Source organism: Rana temporaria, chromosome 10 (assembly GCF_905171775.1).
Source record: "Rana temporaria chromosome 10, aRanTem1.1, whole genome shotgun sequence".
NCBI classification, from domain to species: domain Eukaryota; kingdom Metazoa; phylum Chordata; class Amphibia; order Anura; family Ranidae; genus Rana; species Rana temporaria.
Window position 1 is genome coordinate 137,037,710 of NC_053498.1, and position 21,369 is coordinate 137,059,078.

The 21,369-nt window shown below is 46.7% G+C and overlaps 1 protein-coding gene across 1 annotated transcript in view; it reads right to left on the reverse strand.

The window, feature by feature from the left end:
* Positions 1-11,473: 11,473 nt before the first annotated feature.
* The window catches only part of ACAD8 (acyl-CoA dehydrogenase family member 8), a 34,293-nt gene continuing 24,397 nt past the window's right edge, over positions 11,474-21,369 (reverse strand). The window contains exons 8-11 of the mRNA XM_040326364.1: positions 20,782-20,879; positions 16,703-16,855; positions 13,541-13,643; positions 11,474-11,985 (exon numbers count right to left, since the gene is read on the reverse strand). Of these exons, the coding sequence (XP_040182298.1) occupies positions 11,933-11,985; positions 13,541-13,643; positions 16,703-16,855; positions 20,782-20,879 (407 nt within the window). The 3' untranslated portion in view covers positions 11,474-11,932. The remainder of the gene's footprint in view (positions 11,986-13,540; positions 13,644-16,702; positions 16,856-20,781; positions 20,880-21,369) is intronic.

Genomic DNA, 21,369 nt, shown 5'->3' on the forward strand with positions numbered 1-21,369 from the left:
TTCCTGGTTGCCGGGGCAACGCCAAACTCTCTCCTCACCGGCGCCGCCGATTGGACGCCACGGGATACGCTGCCGCTACGATTGGCGGAGAGGGGAAAGTGGGCGGAGACTGGCTCAGCTGTCAGTCATGCAGCCAGTGGGCAGTAGATATGAATGCCGCCCGCTGTGGTTGTCATGGGATCCGGGCTGTCCTGTGTCCCCGGTCACTGTGGGGGAAGCTCAGGGCGGCTGTTGTGTGAGATCAGATTGCTGACGCTGTGTGTCCCTCCTCTGTGTATTCTCTATGGAGCCTCCCTCTCCTGTCATCATCATATGTGTACAAAACCCTCCCCTAATGTAATCCTAATCACCACAATGGGAGCAGCCAATCAGATGCCAGCTTCCACTTGTTCAGTTAACCATTTCAATACAGGACATTTTCACCCCCTTCGTGCCCAGAACAATGTTTCGTTTTCACCCCCTTCATGCCCAGAACAATGTTTATTTTCACCCCCTTCATGCCCAGAACAATGTTTCGTTTTCACCCCCTTCATGCCCAGAACAATGTTTATTTTCACCCCCTTCATGCCCAGAACAATGTTTCGTTTTCACCCCCTTCATGCCCAGAACAATGTTTATTTTCACCCCCTTCATGCCCAGAACAATGTTTATTTTCACCCCCTTCATGCCCAGAACAATGTTTATTTTCACCTCCTTCATGCCCAGAACAATGTTTCGTTTTCACCCCCTTCATGCCCAGAACAATGTTTATTTTTCACCTCCTTCATGCCCAGAACAATGTTTATTTTTCACCCCCTTCATGCCCAGAACAATGTTTATTTTTCACCTCCTTCATGCCCAGAACAATGTTTATTTTCACCCCCTTCATGCCCAGAACAATGTTTATTTTTCACCTCCTTCATGCCCAGAACAATGTTTATTTTCACCCCCTTCATGCCCAGAACAATGTTTATTTTCACCCCCTTCATGCCCAGAACAATGTTTCGTTTTCACCCCCTTCATGCCCAGAACAATGTTTATTTTCACCCCCTTCATGCCCAGAACAATGTTTATTTTCACCCCCTTCATGCCCAGAACAATGTTTATTTTCACCCCCTTCATGCCCAGAACAATGTTTCGTTTTCACCCCCTTCATGCCCAGAACAATGTTTATTTTCACCTCCTTCATGCCCAGAACAATGTTTATTTTTCACCTCCTTCATGCCCAGAACAATGTTTATTTTTCACCCCCTTCATGCTCAGAATAATGTTTCGTTTTCACCCCCTTCATGCCCAGAACAATGTTTATTTTCACCTCCTTCATGCCCAGAACAATGTTTATTTTTCACCTCCTTCATGCCCAGAACAATGTTTATTTTTCACCCCCTTCATGCCCAGAACAATGTTTATTTTCACCCCCTTCATGCCCAGAACAATGTTTATTTTTCACCTCCTTCATGCCCAGAACAATGTATATTTTCACCCCCTTCATGCCCAGAACAATGTTTATTTTTCACCTCCTTCATGCCCAGAACAATGTTTATTTTCACCCCCTTCATGCCCAGAACAATGTTTATTTTCACCCCCTTCATGCCCAGAACAATGTTTCGTTTTCACCCCCTTCATGCCCAGAACAATGTTTATTTTCACCCCCTTCATGCCCAGAACAATGTTTATTTTCACCCCCTTCATGCCCAGAACAATGTTTATTTTCACCCCCTTCATGCCCAGAACAATGTTTCGTTTTCACCCCCTTCATGCCCAGAACAATGTTTATTTTCACCCCCTTCATGCCCAGAACAATGTTTATTTTCACCCCCTTCATGCCCAGAACAATGTTTCGTTTTCACCCCCTTCATGCCCAGAACAATGTTTCGTTTTCACCCCCTTCATGCCCAGAACAATGTTTATTTTCACCTCCTTCATGCCCAGAACAATGTTTATTTTTCACCCCCTTCATGCCCAGAACAATGTTTATTTTTCACCTCCTTCATGCCCAGAACAATGTTTATTTTCACCCCCTTCATGCCCAGAACAATGTTTATTTTTCACCTCCTTCATGCCCAGAACAATGTTTATTTTCACCCCCTTCATGCCCAGAACAATGTTTATTTTCACCCCCTTCATGCCCAGAACAATGTTTCGTTTTCACCCCCTTCATGCCCAGAACAATGTTTATTTTCACCTCCTTCATGCCCAGAACAATGTTTATTTTTCACCTCCTTCATGCCCAGAACAATGTTTATTTTTCACCCCCTTCATGCTCAGAATAATGTTTCGTTTTCACCCCCTTCATGCCCAGAACAATGTTTATTTTCACCTCCTTCATGCCCAGAACAATGTTTATTTTTCACCTCCTTCATGCCCAGAACAATGTTTATTTTTCACCCCCTTCATGCCCAGAACAATGTTTATTTTTCACCTCCTTCATGCCCAGAACAATGTTTATTTTCACCCCCTTCATGCCCAGAACAATGTTTATTTTTCACCTCCTTCATGCCCAGAACAATGTATATTTTCACCCCCTTCATGCCCAGAACAATGTTTATTTTTCACCTCCTTCATGCCCAGAACAATGTTTATTTTCACCCCCTTCATGCCCAGAACAATGTTTATTTTTCACCTCCTTCATGCCCAGAACAATGTTTATTTTCACCCCCTTCATGCCCAGAACAATGTTTATTTTCACCCCCTTCATGCCCAGAACAATGTTTCGTTTTCACCCCCTTCATGCCCAGAACAATGTTTATTTTCACCCCCTTCATGCCCAGAACAATGTTTCGTTTTCACCCCCTTCATGCCCAGAACAATGTTTATTTTTCACCTCCTTCATGCCCAGAACAATGTTTATTTTCACCCCCTTCATGCCCAGAACAATGTTTATTTTTCACCTCCTTCATGCCCAGAACAATGTTTATTTTCACCCCCTTCATGCCCAGAACAATGTTTATTTTCACCCCCTTCATGCCCAGAACAATGTTTCGTTTTCACCCCCTTCATGCCCAGAACAATGTTTATTTTCACCCCCTTCATGCCCAGAACAATGTTTATTTTCACCCCCTTCATGCCCAGAACAATGTTTATTTTCACCCCCTTCATGCCCAGAACAATGTTTATTTTCACCCCCTTCATGCCCAGAACAATGTTTATTTTCACCCCCTTCATGCTCAGAATAATGTTTATTTTCACCCCCTTCATGCCCAGAACAATGTTTATTTTCACCCCCTTCATGCCCAGAACAATGTTTATTTTCACCCCTTCATGCCCAGAACAATGTTTATTTTCACCCCCTTCATGCCCAGAACAATGTTTATTTTCACCCCCTTCATGCTCAGAATAATGTTTATTTTCACCCCCTTCATGCCCAGAACAATGTTTCGTTTTCAGCGCTCTCGCACGTTGAATGACAATTGCGCGGTCGTGCAACACTGTACGCAAATATATTTTTATGTCCCCCCCCCCCACAAATGGAGCTTTCTTTTGGTGGTATTTGATCACCCCTACGGTTTTAAATTTTTTGCGCTATAAACAAAAATTTAGCGACAATTTTGAAAACAAAACACAATTTTTTACTTTTTGATTTAAGCACTTCCCGCCCGGTCAATTGACGTCCGGGAAGTGGTTGTGAAATCCTGACTGGACGGCTATTGACGCCCTGCAGGATTTCACGCCGGCGCGCGCGGCGATCGGCGATGCGGGGTGTCAGTCTGACCAACCACGGCTGATCACGATGTAAACAGGAAGAGCCGTTGATCAGCTCTTCCTGACTCGCGGCTGACAGATGGGAGTAGAGGAGAGCCGATCGGCGGCTCTCCTGACAGGGGGGGGGGGTTCGCGCTGATTGTTTATCAGCGCAGCCCCCCCCCTCGGATGCCAACACTGGACTACCAGGGAGTGCCCCCCGGTGCTCAATAGAGCAACAAAAAAAAAACACCAATAAAAAAAAAATTAACACACAAATGGGCACTGACTGGCAACATAGGCACTGGCTGAAATGATGCCCATCAGTGCCACCCCTCAGTGTCACCCAGTGTCCATCAGTGCCACCTCTTAGTGCCCATCTATGCCCACCTATCAGTGCCCATCTGTGCCACCCATACGTACCCATCAGTGCCACCCATGAGTGCCCAACAGTGCCACCAAAGAGTGCCCAGTGCCGCCTATGAGTGCCCATCAGTGCCACCTATGAGTGCCCATCAGTGCCGCCTATGAGTGCCCATCAGTACCACCTATGAGTGCCCATCAGTGCCGCCTATCAGTGCCGCCTATGAGTGCCCATCAGTGCCGCATACCAGAACCGCCTATCAGTGCTGCCTATCGGTGCCCATCAGTGCCACCTCATCATGCCCATCGGTGCCCATCAGTGCCGCCATATCAGTGCCCATAATTGAAGAAGAAAAGGTACTTATTTACAAAAAAAAAATGAACAGAAAAAAAATAAAAACGTAATTTTTTTCAAAAATGTCGGTCTTTTTTTAGTTGTTGCGCAAAAAATTGAAAACCACCAAAATAAATCTCTATTTGTGGGGACAAAATGATACAAATTTCATTTGGGTACAGCGTAGCACGACCGCGCAATTGTCATCCAAATTGCGACAGCGCTGAAAGCTGAAAATTGTCCTGGGCAGGATGGTGCGTAAGTGCCTGGTATGGAAGTGGTTAATTAATATCACAATTTAAAAAAAAAAAATAACAATCGCAATAAGCGTTTATTGCTTGGTTTGCGCAAAAGTTCTAGCGTTTACAAAATAGGGGATAGTTTTACTGCATTCAGGCGATCTGTGATTTTTTATTGTGACCGTGACATTGCGGCGGACATATCGGACACTTTTGACACGTTTTTGGGACCATTCACATTTATACAGCGATCAGTGCTATAAAACTGCACTGATTACTGTATAAATGTGACTGGCAGGGAAGGGGTTAACACTAGGGGGCGATCAAGGGGTTAATAGTGTGTCCTAGGGAGGGATTCTAACTGTAGGGGGAGGGGACTCACAAGGGGAGGAGGCCGATGTGTGTTCCTCTGTACTGGGAACACACCGTCCGTCTCCTCTCACCTGACAGGACGTGGATCTGTGTTTACACACACACACACACACACACACACAGATCCACGCTTCTGCTGTGATCACGGGCAATCACGGGTGCCCGGCCAGTGGCGGGTCGTCCATAGAGGGCGCTGGACGCCGCCCCCTCTGGCTCCGCACCGCCACTGACTAATAACACAGATTCATTGCATTGCATGAATCGATGTTATTGTCGCCGCTGCCGCTGGTCTATTCAGATAGCCGGACCTTGAGCGCCGGCCACCTGAATAACGGCAGCTGGTTGGCTGTACGGAAGTGCCTATCAGAGCCAGCGGCTCTAATAGGCTTTCCAAGTACAGCCCTCAGGCTGTAGTCGGCTTCCGAATGCTTATCCTCGGGACGTACGGGCGGTGCGTTCCTTGGCTGAGACGCCTGTCAGTCTTATCCAATCAGGTTCACCGGTTCTGGCTATCGGTAAACTGATTGGCTGAAGCGTCATCGAGGGCGGGAGAAGACATCGAGGGACGTGGATGGCTGACTCCAGTAAAGGTAAGTGCCGGGCGGAGGGGGGGGGAAGGGGAATTTTACAGGGCACAGCGGCGACGAAGGGCACAGTGACATCAATGGGCACAGTGGCGACAATTGGCACAGCGGCATTAATGGGCACAGTGGCGACAATTTGGCACAGTGGGGACAATGGGCACAGTGGGGATAATTTGGCACAGCAGCATGAATGGGCACAGTGGCGACAATTAAAGGTCACAGTGACATTAATGGGCACAGTGGCGACAATTAAAGGGCACAGTGGTGACAATTGGCACAGTGGTGACAATTGATGGCACAGTGGCTGTGTTTGATGGCGTGGCACAGTGGCTGCGTTTGATGGCATGGCACAGTGGTGCGAATTGATGGCACAGTGGCTGCGTTTGATGGCATGGCACAGTGGCTGCGTTTGATGGCATGGCACAGTGGTGCGAATTGATGGCACAGTGGCTGCGTTTGATGGCATGGCACAGTGACTGCATTTGATGGCATGGCACAGTGGTGACAATTGATGGCACAGTGGCTGCGTTTGATGGCATGGCACAGTGGTGACAATTGATGGCACAGCGGCTGTGTTTGATGGCATGGCACAGTGGTGACAATTGATGGCACAGCGGCTGCGTTTGATGGCATGGCACAGTGGTGACAGTTGATGGCACAGTGGCTGCATTTGATGGCATGGCACAGTGGTGCGAATTGATGGCAGAGTGGCTGCGTTTGATGGCATGGCACAGTGACTGCATTTGATGGCATAGCACAGTGGCTGCATTTGATGGGCACAGTGAGGCTGCAATTTTTTTCTTTTTAGTTTGCGCCCCCCCCAATAATTTTGAGCACCAGCCGCCACTGTGCCCGGCGGACATCGCGGCCGCCAGGCACCAGGTCCCGAGCGACGCAGCGTGTGCCCGGGAAGCCCAGGACGTCATATGACGCCCACCCAGGAAAGGAGATCCCGTCATATGTACATGGGCGGGATGGGAAGTGGTTAAGTTAAGCTTTGAAAATAAGAAATGGAAGCTGATTGGTTGCCATGCGCAGCGACTTCAGATTTGATCACTCCCTCCTCCAATAAATGTGATTTGTCATGTACACATGGGACTATAGAGCACTTTGAACGGGTCCTAGGAACGATCGCCCACCCCCTTGGGTTCGTTCATATGGGGCGACTGCTCTGAACCACGCCCAGGAGCAACCAGGGGGCACCGCTCACCCATAGTCCAGGTACAGGAAGCTCCACCGCGTCCGCGCAACCCCCCGGAGTACAGAACTCTCCATACAAGACTCATTCACACCGAGCCGTATCAAATAGGTGGGCGCCATTTTTTTTTTTCATGCGACACAAAAAGGAGCTCATGGAGCCTCTTGCTGCTTTCCAGGTTGTGTTTTTTTTTTTTTACCACATTTGTTGCACGTGGCACCAGGACAGGAAGTGAGGGGAAATCTCCTCGTCGGGGACACGGCAAGATATGTACACCGCTCCAAAATAAATAAACAGGAAGGAACACTTTGAAAACACATCAGATCTCAATGGGGAAAACAAATTTTTTGGGTCATTCGTTATGATCGAAATTTTATTTAAATTTTTTTTGTTCATTTATCTATTTTCTGTTTAAACCTTATTTTATAAATCTAATAACGGTAAAAACTTTAAAGGGGTTGTAAAGGTAATTTTTCCCCCCTAAATAGCTTCCTTTACCTTAGTGCCGTCCTCCTTCACTTACCTCATCCTTCCATTTTGCTTTTAAATGTCCTTATTTCTTCTGAGAAATCCTCACTTTCTGTTCTTCTGTCTGTAACTCCACACCGTAATGCGAGGCTTTCTCCCTGGTGAGGAGTTTCGTGCTCGCCCCCTCCCTTGGACTACAGGAGAGTCAGGACGTCCACTAACACACAGCTCCTTTCTCTATCTGCAACGTAGAGAGCGTCCTGACTCTCCCGTAGTCCAAGGGGGGGGGAGAGCAAAAATATGTAGAAGAATACGTATCGGACTGAGGATTTTTTTTTTTTTATATATATATTTTTTGGGGATATTTATTATAGCAAAAAGTTAAAAAATATTGAAATTGGCGCTCTATTTTTGTTTATAGCGCAAAAAATAAAAACCGCAGAGGTGATCAAATACAAACAAAAGAAAACTCTATTTGTGGGGAAAAAAGGACGCCAATTTTGTTCGGGAGACACGTCGCACGACCGCGCAATTGTCAGTTAAAGCGACGCAGTGCCGAATCGCAAAAAGGGGCAAGGTCCTTTAGCTACAAAATGGTCCGGGGCTGAAGTGGTTAAAATATAGAAAAAAAAAAAAAAAGATTGAAATTGGTTATTTTAAATAAAATCAGGAATTCGGAATCCAAAAATGTTTGAAATCTAAAAATACGAAAATAGAGTCGCGTACACACGATTTTAAGGTCCGATGAAAAAAGTCTGATGGAATTTTCCGTTGGAATTCCGATGAAGCCGACTTCCATCAGTCTTGCATACACACTGTCAGACTAAATTCCGACCGTCCAAAACGCGGTGACGTAAAACACTACGATGAGCCGAAAAAAATGGATTTCATTGCATCCGAGCATGCGTCGACTTGATTGTGAGCATGCGTGGGTTTTTTCTCCGTCGGAGTTGCACACAGATGATAGGAATTTCCATCGGAAAAAAAATAAAACATGTTCTATTTCTAAACACCGACGGAAACAAGTCAGATGGGGCTTCATACCACGTGATCAGCTGTGACGAATCACAGCTGATCATCGCATGAACCAGGAAGTGCCGGTAAACGTCTCTCCTCGGTTCACAATGACAGGGAGAGCCGATTGGCGTCTCTACCTGTCAGAAGGGGGGGGGGGGGGGGTCTGTGCTGATAATCAGCACATTGATTATCAGCACAGCCCCCATCAAAAGGTGCCCATCAACTGCCAATAAATGCCCATCACATGTCAGCCTGTGCTCATGTATAAAGCCTGTCAGTGCCCATAACAGTGCCAATCAGTACCCTATCGGTAATGCCTATCAGTGCCCCAAAGTGCCAATCAGTGCCACTCAGAAAAGCCTGTCAGTAGCTCCTCATCAGTGCTGCCTATCAGTGCCCATCAGTGTTGCCTATCAGTGCCCATCAGTGTTGCCTATCAGTGCCCATCAGTTTCGCCTATCAGTGCCGCCAATCATTTTTTTTCTCCAAAATTGACGCTCTTTTTCGTGTATAGTGCAAAAAAATTTAAAACCCCAGAGGTGATCAAATACAGTACCACCAAAAGCCTGTCAGTAGCTCCTCATGGGTGCTGCCTATCAGTGCCCATCAGTGTTGCCCATCATTGCCCATTAGTATAGCGCAAAAATGTAAAACCCCAGAGGTGATCAAATGCAGTACCTAGAAATAGAAATAGAAAGCTCCATTTGTGGGAAGAAAATGATAAACATTTAGTTTAGATACAGTGTAGCATGACCACGCAATTGTCATTCAAACTGGGACAGCGCTGAAAGCTAAAAATTGTCCTGGGCATGTACAAGGGATGTTTAAATCCTTTGGCCGCTAGCCTTTCTTAACCCCCGCTAGCGGCCAAAGAAAGCGCCACTATAACAGTGGTAAAGTAAACACCCGCACCGCCCAAGTGTGAAGGGAGTCTAAGACCCCTTTCATACTGGGCGGTTTTCAGGCGCTTTAGCGCTAGAAATAGCCTCAACTAAGCGCCTGAAAACTACCTCCCATTCATTTCAGTGTGACTTTTCACACTGGGGGTGGTGCGTTTGTGGGACGTTCTGAAAAGTCCTGCAAGCAGCCATCTTTGAGGGCTGTATTTAGCGCTCCCAAAATGCCCCACCCATTGAAATGAATGGGCAGCGCTTCCGAAGCGCCTTAAAAGTTATACGGAAGTGCCGCAACATGGGAGTTTTTAACCCCTTCTTTGGGGATAAAAGTGCCCCACTAGTACCCGAAAAAAGCGCCACTTAAATAGCGCTACACGGGCAACGTTTAGGCACCAACTCGGCTGCGGCCCCAGTGTAGAAAGTTCATGTGACAGGGTGAGCACAACTAGGAGACATGAACCGAGGTTGTCACCCTAGAACAGGAAAAGCCCAAACAAGAGTCTTTATGGCAGGATCACCAGCATAGGCGTGCGCACAGGGTGTGCCAGGTGTGCCCAGGCACACCCTAATCACCCTGTGCTGGGCAGATTCCCCCTGCTGCTTGGCTGCAGAGAAAGCGACTCAGGAATCTCTGTCCTCAGCCTCTTTCTCTGTCTCAAAAATGAAATATCAGGGACCCCTGAAATCTCACCAAAGCCCCCCTCCCCAATGGTGCTCCTAAAAGATTGTAAAATAAAATAATAAAAATGTATTGTAAAAAAAAAAAAAATGAAAAAAATAATAAAATTGTAAAAAGTAATACTAATAAAAATAATAAAATAAAATAATAAAAATAATAAAATAAAAAGTAATAATAATAAAAATAATAGGGTTGTCCCGATACCAGTATCGGTATCGGGACCGATACCGAATATTTGCGGGAGTACTTGTACTCCCGCAAATACCTCAGATACCTAAATAGAATACTTGCCCCACTCACCCACGCCGCCGCAACGAATGCCGCCGCCGACCCCGTCGCATACCGCAACATACCGCATGCTCGGGATCTGTCCAATCCCGAGCAAGGGGGAGTGTCTATACGCGGCGCAGCGGGGAATACTACAGCTATTCAAATGAAAGCTGTGATGTTCCCCGCACGCTGTTTAACCCATGCGGCGGCGGCATCTAGGTATGGGGGGACATGGCTGCATATAGGGGGGACATGGCTGCATATAGGGGGGACATGGCTGGATTTATGGGGGACATGGCTGCATATAGGGGGGACATGGCTGGATATACGGGGGACATGGCTGCATATAGAGGGGACATGGCTGCATATACTGTAGAGGGGATATGGCTGCATATGTGGGGGGACATGGCTGCATATGTGGGGGGACATGGCTGCATATGTGGGGGGACATGGCTGCATATGTGGGGGGACATGGCTGCATATGTGGGGGGGACATGGCTGCATATGTGGGGGGACATGGCTGCAATATGTGGGGGGACATGGCTGCATATATGGGGGGGACATGGCTGCATATGTGGGGGGACATGGCTGCATATGTGGGGGGACATGGCTGCATATGTGGGGGGACATGGCTGCATATGTGGGGGGACATGGCTGCATATGTGGGGGGACATGGCTGCATTTGTGGGGGGACATGGTTGCATTTGGGGACACATTTAAAAAAAAGTATCGGTATTCGGTATCGGCGAGTATCGGGACAACCCTAAAAAATAATAAAATAAAATAATGAAATAAAATAAAAAGAATTGTAAAAAATAAAAAGTAAAATAAAAAAATTGTAAAAAGTAATAATAAAAATAATGAAATAAAAAAATAATAAAATAAAAAGTAATAATAAAAAAAATAAAAAGAAACTACTGACAACAGTCCCTGCCCACTGACACCATCAACTGTACTACTGACACTGTCCATTGCCCTACATTATATATATATATATATATATATATATATATATACACACGCATGTGTGTTTGAGCTTTGGGGTGCACACCCTAATGTAATAGGCTGCGCACACCTATGATCACCAGGGATCATTTTAACCCTCCCCTTGGCGTCTGAAAATAAGCGGCTTCTGCGCTTGGGCCTTGGCGCTGAGCGGCTACATATTTGCGTGAATTGGTGTGAATACAGCTGTGCCACGAGCGTGCGCCACGAGCGCTCCCAACATAGTTACCAGCAGTGAACAGAAAGTTAGCTCGTGGCAGTCACATGATCATAAACCCCGCCTCCCTAAACCTCTTAAAGGGCCGGGAGGTGCCGGCGCCAAGAGGTTAACAATGATAACGTTTATAGGAAGTTTCAGTTGAGTGGGTTTGTATCTACATATAAAAGGTTCCAATCCAATTAGTTAAATATATATTTGATACCAGAGCTTAATTGCTTTGTTCAGAGAGGAAGGAAGCAATAAAAAAAAACATCCCGGTCCATTTACACACCAAAAAAAAAAAACACAACACACTATAATGAAGCTGAAGGCGGCCGTTTCACGAGTCCAACCAACGTTCAGATTAGTAGACCTCCCAGGTGCGCGGCGCGCCTCGCGCCTCAATGACGTTACTTTTCTCTACTCAGGATCCTATAGCCATCCAGGATCCATCCACACAACCACTTCCATTACACCTCAATACGATCAAAGTCCGACACCCATAGAAAAGCCCCCAGATCCCAGGCCTGCCTCTTCTGTCATCATGTATGGAGGGGTTTGGTGATGATTTCGTCTGATCCCCTGAGGCAGAGTCCCTGTGATGTCAGGAACCACATCATGGAGAGAAGTCCTCAATAATTCCCCGTCTCATCCCTGCAAAAGGTTCCTGGCCACGATCATCCGCATCACCTCATTGGTCCCTGAGAGGACGAAGGAAAAGAAGCATTAAACTAGGCAATTCAAGGACCGAAACAGACTTTCGTTTTCAGAGATAAAGCGGAAACTAAACCCAATGGTCAGTTTCTTGTGCTCTCAATCGATCTGTCAAGCCATCAAATGCGTGGTGCATTACTTGGTGGCATGAGCAAGACTCAGACATCCGCAAGCATGAACCCAGAGGCAGAGGCATGATGGGACTTGTAGTTTTGCAACAGCTGGAGGTCCGCTAATTGCATATCACTGCCATACACTATAAGAATAGTTTCCCGGCAACCACACCTATTCACGGCTTTCTACACAGCCAGCGAATACCTGCGGTGATCAATCCTGGAGACCATTTTTTTTTACCAAAAAGTCACTTTTTTTTTGGATATCTATTATAGCAAAAAGTAAAAAATATTGTTTGTTAGTTTTTTCAAAATTGTTGCTCTTTTTTTGTTTATAGTTTAAAAACCGTAGAGGTGATCAAATACCACCAAAAGAAAGCTCTATTTGTGGGATAGAAAAGGACACCAATCATGTTTGGGTACATCGTTGCACGACCGCGCAATTGTCAGTTAACTGCTTGCCGACCAGCCGCCGGCAGGTCGGCTCCCCTGCGCGAGAGCCTGTAGCTATACGTCGGCTCTCGTGCAGGCCACCGGGCACACGCCATTGCTCGTTACAGAGCGAGGACCGGGAGTTGTGTGTGTAAATGTATGAACAGCAGATCAGTCATTTCCCCATGTCAGTCCGCCCCCCCCTACAGTTAGAACACACCCAGGGAACATACTTAACCCCTTCCCCGCCTCCTAGTGTTAACCCCTTCACTGCCAGTGGCATTTATAGTAATCCAATGCATTTTTATAGCACTGATCGCTATAAAAATGCCAATGGTCCCAAAAATGTGTCAAAAGTGTCCGAAGTGTCCGCCATAATGTCGCAGTACCAAAAAAAAATCGTTGATCGCCGCCATTACTAGTATAAAAAAATATTAATAAAAATACCCCCTATTTTGTAAACGCTATAACTTTTGCGCAAACCAATCAAACGCTTATTGTGATTTTTTTTTAACGAAAAATATGTAAGAAGAATACGTATCGGCCTAAACTGAGGGAAAAAAAAGTTTTTTTATATATTTTTATATTTATTATAGCAAAAAGTAAAAAATATTATTTTTTTTCAAAATTGTCGCTCTATTTTTGTTTATAGCTTAAAAAACCGCAGAGGTGATCAAATACCACCAAAAGAAAGCTCTATTTGTGGGGAAAAAAGGACGCCAATTTTGTTTGGGAGCCACGTCGCACGGCCGCGCAATTGTCAGTTAAAGCGACGCAGTGGCAAATTGTAAAAAGTGGCCTAGTCAGTAAGGGGGCAAATCCTTCCGGGCCTTAAGTGGTTAATCACACCACATCGAGCTTCATAGTGACGCAGCATTTGGCACATGCGAAAATGCGGCGCGTCTGCTGATGGGGGGGCGCGTTACCGACCCGCAGTAATGTGAACCTAGCCTTACAAAACAGTTATAATGTATAGCAACTAAAAAAATAAACGTACCCTCGAGGATCTGATGAACGCGGATGTCTCGGACGTACTGCTGAACGGCGTAATCTTTCAAGTAACCGTATCCTCCGTGCATCTGGAGCGCCTGGTTACAGACCTGCAACAATCATGGGATGATGAGCACCATTCCTACAACTTATTCTACAACTAAGAATATCTTCAACTCCAAATCCATTTTATGTTCGTTTTTGAATAGTGAAGAAAACGGTTATAATACTTAGGGGGAAATTTCCCGATTTGGGAAAAATCTGAATCGATTTGACCTCGCAACTCGATTCAAGATTCAAATAGATTTTTTCCCCAGCCCTATAGCATTGGTCAGGCTGCGTTTCCTGACGAACTGATACAGCCACTTGTAGTCCCCATTAGCTGCCCGTATGACACCTGAGTGACCACACAGGAGCACAAACGGGCGATAGAGACAGTCCATTGTCACCCTATAACAGGAAGTGCCTGAACAAGGACCTACAAGATCCTCAGGTATTATGTTAATGAACGCTGCAGATTAAAAAATATTGAAACATGTACAACTCAAAGATTTTAGGGCCAGATTCACAACCAGCGGGCGCAACGTAACTTTTCTGATTTAAGTTACACCGCCGCAAATTACACAAGTTAGTGCCCGATCCGCAAAGCACTTATCTGGAAATTTGCGGCGGTGTATCCTAAATCAGTCCGGCGCAAGGCGGGCCAATTCAAATGGGGCGAGTCCCATTTAAATTATGTGCGCTCCCGCGCCGGACGTACTGCGCATGCTCCCGACGCTATTTTCCCGACGTGCTTTGCGCGAAGTTACGTTGCGCCGAGGTTTTGTGAATCGCGACGGGTAAAAAAGAGATGCGGCGGGAAAAATGAAAATTTAAAAAAAAAATTGACAGCGACGCGGGAAAGACGGGTATACTTTTACATGGTGTACTAACTTTACACTTTGTAAAAGTAGCCCTATCTTTGCGACGGCAAACTAACACTTGCGGCGACATCACAAAGGGAAAAAGCTTCATGGATCTCCGTAAGTGCTAATTTGCATACCCGACGCTGGATTACGACGAGAAATGCCCCCAGCGGCGGCCTAAGATCCTAAGATCCGACAGTGTAAGTCCATTACACCTGTCGGATCTTAGGACTAGCTATGCGTAACTGATTCTATGAATCAGCCGCATAGTTAGAAGCAGAGATACAACGGCGTATCAGTAGGTACGCCGTCGTATCTCTTTTGTGAATCTGGCCCTTAGTGATTAGGTTTACATCTCCTTAATGAGCAGTCTGTCTTAAAGTGGTTGTAAAGGCTGAAGGTTTTTTTTACCTTAAACCTTCAGTGTGCAGCTCTCCCCTCAGCCCACCTAATACTTACCTAAGCCCGATCTCGATCCAGTGATGTGCATGAAATCCGGGTCTCTCTCTCCTGATTGACTGAGATGCAGGAGCCATTGGCTCCCGCTGCTGTCAATCAGCCAGAGAGGCGGAGGTGGAAGCACGGGGCGGAACTGAGCCACACTCTCTGGCCCGGAATCAGAAAGAAGATACGACGGCGTATCTCCTGATACGCCATCGTATCTCTGAGTCTGGCCGTCGTATCTATGCGCCTGTTTCATAGAATCAGTTACGCATAGATATCCCTAAGATCCGACAGGATGTAAGTGACTTACACCGTCGGATCTTAGGCTGCAATCTCACGATGGCCGATATGTGGCGCTTCCGTTTGTATACGCAAGGAATATGCAAATGAGGAGTTAGGCCGATTCAGAAACGAACGACTGCCCGTCGTTTTTTTTTTTACGTTGTTTGCGTTCGGCTTTTTCCGGCGTATAGTTACCCCTGCTAAATGTGGCGTATCCTATGTTAAGTATGGACGTCGTTCCCGGGTTGAATTTTGAATTTTTTACGTCGTTTGCGTAAGTCGTTCGCGAATACGGATTGACGTAATTTACATTCATGTCGAAACCAATGACGTCCTAGCGACGTCATTTAGAGCAATGCACGCTGGGAAATATGACGGACGGCGCATGCGCAGTTCGTTCGGCGCGGGGACGCGCCTGATTTAAATTTTACACGCCCCCTACCCGCGGAATTTGAATTCTGCTGGGGGATTTACGATACGCTGCCGCAAATTTACAGGCAAGTGCTTTCTGAATAAAGCACTTGCCTCAAAAACTTGCGGCGGCGGATCGTAAATAAGATCCGCTAACCTATCTGAATCTAGCCCACATTGTCTTATGGACGCAGTGCCCCGACAGCAAGCAGCTTGCTATGGGGGCTCTCGGCAAGAGTAGCAAAAGAAGAGGCAAAACCATTGCACAGACCAGGTAAGTATGATATGTTTGTTATATATTTTTTTAAATAAAATGTTTTCCTTTACAATCACTTTAAGCTGGCCATAGATGGATTGAATTTTGATCCCTCTATGGCAGGGGGTAGGCAACCTGGGGCCCTCCAGCTGTTGTGGAACTACATTTCCCATGAGGCATTGCAAGGCTGGCAGTTACAATTACTCCCAGAGGCATGATGGGACTTGTAGTTCTGCAACAGCTGGAGGTCCCCGGGTTGCCTACCCCTGCTCTATAGGCAGGCTGGTTGTCCTGAAGTCAATCTGTCGATCGATTTCAGTACAACCAGCCTGTCTGTTGTTTTTTTTGTGTGCAATCACTGCCAGCGGCTATAGATGCCAGCAGTGATCACATTGTACTGGATGGGAAGGCTCTCCGCTGGCATGAACACAATAGAGCTACAGAAGGGATTCCCCCATTAACACTGACTGTTGATGGGGGAATATAGCAATTTTTCTTTCCCTCAAATTCCACATCGGTAAGTGGAAAGAATATAAAACCGGCCATAGATGGTTAGAATCTCGGCTGGTTCAGCAGGGACCGTCTAACCATGTATGGAGCAGGCTGATTGTACCAAAGTTGATCCATCGATCGACTTGGGTACAACCAGCAAGTTGGATTGTTTCATGCGATTATTGCCAGTGGCTATAGGCAGGGACCCCCCCCCCCCCCCTTTCATTGGGAGAACACAATAGCTCCACAGAAGGGAATCACGTAATTTCCCTAACTGCAACCTGGGGCTGCAAGAAAGAAAATCGCACCATCTATGGCCGGCTCAACCCATCCATAGACAGGCTCATCTGATTGAGAGGCACGAGATTCTCAGACCCACCTTAAAGCACTCATCGGTGGCATACAGCTTTGCCATAGCGCAGAGAGTCGCCGCATCGCCATGCCCCTCTTGGAGCGCCTGCGCCGCGTGTCGCACTATAAGCCGCGCCGTCACCAGTTGTGTCGCCATCTCTGCCAGTCGGAACTGAAGATACTGTGGACGATACATACAATGTAACATAACAACATCAAACCCCATGGGACTTTCAATGAAGAATAAAAGTGATGAATTCAAATATTCACGATTGTAATTTTTAAATAATGGCCCCTAATACGCACGCGGGGTTGGTGTTCTTTTGTGGCTCAATCAAAAATTAGCCATAGAAAGATATATTCCTTAACCAATTAAGGACGGAGTCTGTTTTTCAGACTCTGGCCCGGATTCACGTAGAAGCGCGCATCTTTGTGTGGGCGTAACGTATCCTATTTACGTTACGCCTCCGCAACTTTGACAGGCAAGTGCCGTATTCTCAAACCAAAGTTGCGGCGGCGTAGCGTAAATAGGCCGGCGTAAACCCGCCTAATTCAAATGTGGAAGATGTGGGCGTGTGTTATGTAAATTTTACGTGACCCCACGTAAATTACGCTTTTTACCAACAGCGCATGCACCGTCCGTGAAAGTATCCCAGTGCGCATGCTCCAAATTAAGCCGCAAGAAGCCAATGCTTTTTTTTTTTTTATTATCAAAATTTTTATTAATTTTTCAACATTTCCATTCAACAATATGGAAGCCAATGCTTTTGACGTGAACGTAAATGAAACCCATCATGCTGCAATTTTGGGCAAGGCTGCAGATGGACACCACTGGGCAAGGCTGCAGATGGACACCACTGGGCAAGGATGCAGATGGACACCACTGGGCAAGGATGCAGATGGACACCACTGGGCAAGGCTGCAGATGGACACTGGGCAAGGCTGCAGATAGACACCACTGGGCAAGGCTGCAGATGGACACTGGGCAAGGCTGCAGATGGACACCACTGGGAAAGGCTGCAGATGGACACTGGGCAAGGCTGCAGATAGACACCATTGGGCAAGGCTGCAGATGGACACTGGGCAAGGCTGCAGATGGACACTGGTCAAGGCTGCAGATGGACACTGGGCAAGGCTGCAGATAGACATTGGGCAAGGCTGCAGATAGACATTGGGCAAGGCTGCAGCTGCAGATGGACACTGGGCAAGGCTGCAGATAGACACCACTGGGCAAGGCTACAGATGGACACTGGGCAAGGCTGCAGATGGACACTGGGCAAGGCTGCAGATAGACATTGGGCAAAGCTGCAGCTGCAGATGGACACTGGGCAAGGCTGCAGATGGACACTGGTCAAGGCTGCAGATGGACACCACTGGGCAAGGCTACAGATGGACACTGGGCAAGGCTGCAGATGGACACTGGGCAAGGCTGCAGATGGACACTGGGCAAGGCTGCAGATAGACACCATTGGGCAAGGCTGCAGATGGACACTGGGCAAGGCTGCAGATGGACACTGGGCACGGCTGCAGATGGACACTGGGCAAGGCTGCAGATAGACATTGGGCAAGGCTGCAGATAGACATTGGGCAAGGCTGCAGATGGACACTGGGCAAGGCTGCAGATAGACACCACTGGGCAAGGCTACAGATGGACACTGGGCAAGGCTGCAGATGGACACTGGGCAAGGCTGCAGATGGACACTGGGCAAGGCTGCAGATAGACATTGGGCAAGGCTGCAGCTGCAGATGGACACTGGGCAAGGCTGCAGATGGACACTGGGCAAGGCTGCAGATGGAGACACTGATAAGGCTGCATTGTAAGTTTTTTCCCTTAAAACTTCCCTCCTAAACTTGGGGCGCGTGTTATACGCCGATAAATACGGCACTTCATGTCTTATGGTCACTTGCTGGCCAGAGCCATCTGGTGAGGGCATTTTGTTGTCACTTTGGGTGAAAAGTCACTAATTTTATTTCTCACATGGTGTTGGAGTGGAATCGTCTAGAAACAATTTTGCAGCCGTTTGGAACTTTTCATGGTATATTTGTTTGAGCAATCATAAATATGTAAATTTTTTTAGAAATATTTGAGCACATGTATAAAGTGAAGCCATTCACTAATATACGGTTACGAACGTATAATATATATATGCAGATGGACACTGGTCAAGGCTGCAGATGGACACCACTGGGCAAGGCTACAGATGGACACTGGGCAAGGCTGCAGATGGACACTGGGCAAGGCTGCAGATGGACACTGGGCAAGGCTGCAGATAGACACCATTGGGCAAGGCTGCAGATGGACACTGGGCAAGGCTGCAGATGGACACTGGGCAAGGCTGCAGATGGACACTGGGCAAGGCTGCAGATGGACATTGGGCAAGGCTGCAGATAGACATTGGGCAAGGCTGCAGATGGACACTGGGCAAGGCTGCAGATAGACACCACTGGGCAAGGCTACAGATGGACACTGGGCAAGGCTGCAGATGGACACTGGGCAAGGCTGCAGATGGACACTGGGCAAGGCTGCAGATAGACATTGGGCAAGGCTGCAGCTGCAGATGGACACTGGGCAAGGCTGCAGATGGACACTGGGCAAGGCTGCAGATGGAGACACTGATAAGGCTGCATTGTAAGTTTTTTCCCTTAAAACTTCCCTCCTAAACTTGGGGCGCGTGTTATACGCCGATAAATACGGCACTTCATGTCTTATGGTCACTTGCTGGCCAGAGCCATCTGGTGAGGGCATTTTGTTGTCACTTTGGGTGAAAAGTCACTAATTTTATTTCTCACATGGTGTTGGAGTGGAATCGTCTAGAAACAATTTTGCAGCCGTTTGGAACTTTTCATGGTATATTTGTTTGAGCAATCATAAATATGTAAATTTTTTTAGAAATATTTGAGCACATGTATAAAGTGAAGCCATTCACTAATATACGGTTACGAACGTATAATATATATATGCAGATGGACACTGGTCAAGGCTGCAGATGGACACCACTGGGCAAGGCTACAGATGGACACTGGGCAAGGCTGCAGATGGACACTGGGCAAGGCTGCAGATAGACACCATTGGGCAAGGCTGCAGATGGACACTGGGCAAGGCTGCAGATGGACACTGGGCAAGGCTGCAGATGGACACTGGGCAAGGCTGCAGATAGACATTGGGCAAGGCTGCAGATAGACATTGGGCAAGGCTGCAGATAGACATTGGGCAAGGCTGCAGATGGACACTGGGCAAGGCTGCAGATAGACACCACTGGGCAAGGCTACAGATGGACACTGGGCAAGGCTGCAGATGGACACTGGGCAAGGCTGCAGATGGACACTGGGCAAGGCTGCAGATAGACATTGGGCAAGGCTGCAGCTGCAGATGGACACTGGGCAAGGCTGCAGATGGACACTGGGCAAGGCTGCAGATGGACACTGGGCAAGGCTGCAGATGGAGACACTGATAAGGCTGCATTGTAAGTTTTTTCCCTTAAAACTTCCCTCCTAAACTTGGGGCGCGTGTTATACGCCGATAAATACGGCACTTCATGTCTTATGGTCACTTGCTGGCCAGAGCCATCTGGTGAGGGCATTTTGTTGTCACTTTGGGTGAAAAGTCACTAATTTTATTTCTCACATGGTGTTGGAGTGGAATCGTCTAGAAACAATTTTGCAGCCGTTTGGAACTTTTCATGGTATATTTGTTTGAGCAATCATAAATATGTAAATTTTTTTAGAAATATTTGAGCACATGTATAAAGTGAAGCCATTCACTAATATACGGTTACGAACGTATAATATATATATATATATATATATTGTATAAATATTGGGAGCGCCCTCCTTTATCACAGCATTAATTTCTAGGCAATGCAGATACTGCCAACTCCTCCACCCATCTACAACAATCCGGCTACAGATCTATTCAATTACAATATAACAGCAAAATCCCGATGTGCTTTGTTGTTACTTGTTCCTGACATGGTAATGATTGCCTTCCATTATACTGGCCCCGTCTTTCCAGTTTATGGAGAAATGGGGCCAGTATATAGGAAGGTAATCACTAACATGTCAGCAGCAAGTGACAACAGATTCCATATGTCAGGACTAATATCTTACCTGGTAATTAGCCAGAGGCTCCCCAAACTGTTTTCTCACATTCATGTGATCGCGGGTGAGCAGGACAGAGGCATGGGCGGCCCCCAGAGAACAGGAGGCTGCAAAGCAAAAAAGTTCAAACCATGATGGTGTGCATGCAACAAACTGATCAAACATTGGTCATTTTATATGTACAAAAAAAAAAGAAAGAAATAACACATGGCGCTTCTTACAATTGTACAGTGCCTTTTACTGTTCAATCGTTAAAGCAGTATTAAACCAAAAATACAAAAATGTAATATATTGTAGCCTAACAATCTTTAAAATGTGGTGGCTGCATTAGCTTTCTCTTTTTAGGCTTCCCCCCCCCCCCCCTCTGCTTTCACCTGGTAATCTGGCCAGTAACACACCTCCTCTATTAAAGCGGGAGTTCACCCGAAAAACAATTTTTAACATTAGATTGAGGCTCATTTTGGGAAGCAGAATCGGGTGTTTTTTTTAAAATCTAAGCAGTACCGTTTTAGAGATAGATCTTCTCCGGCCGCTTCCGGGTATGGTCTTCGGGACTGGGCGTTCCTATTTGATTGACAGGCTTCCGACGGTCGCATA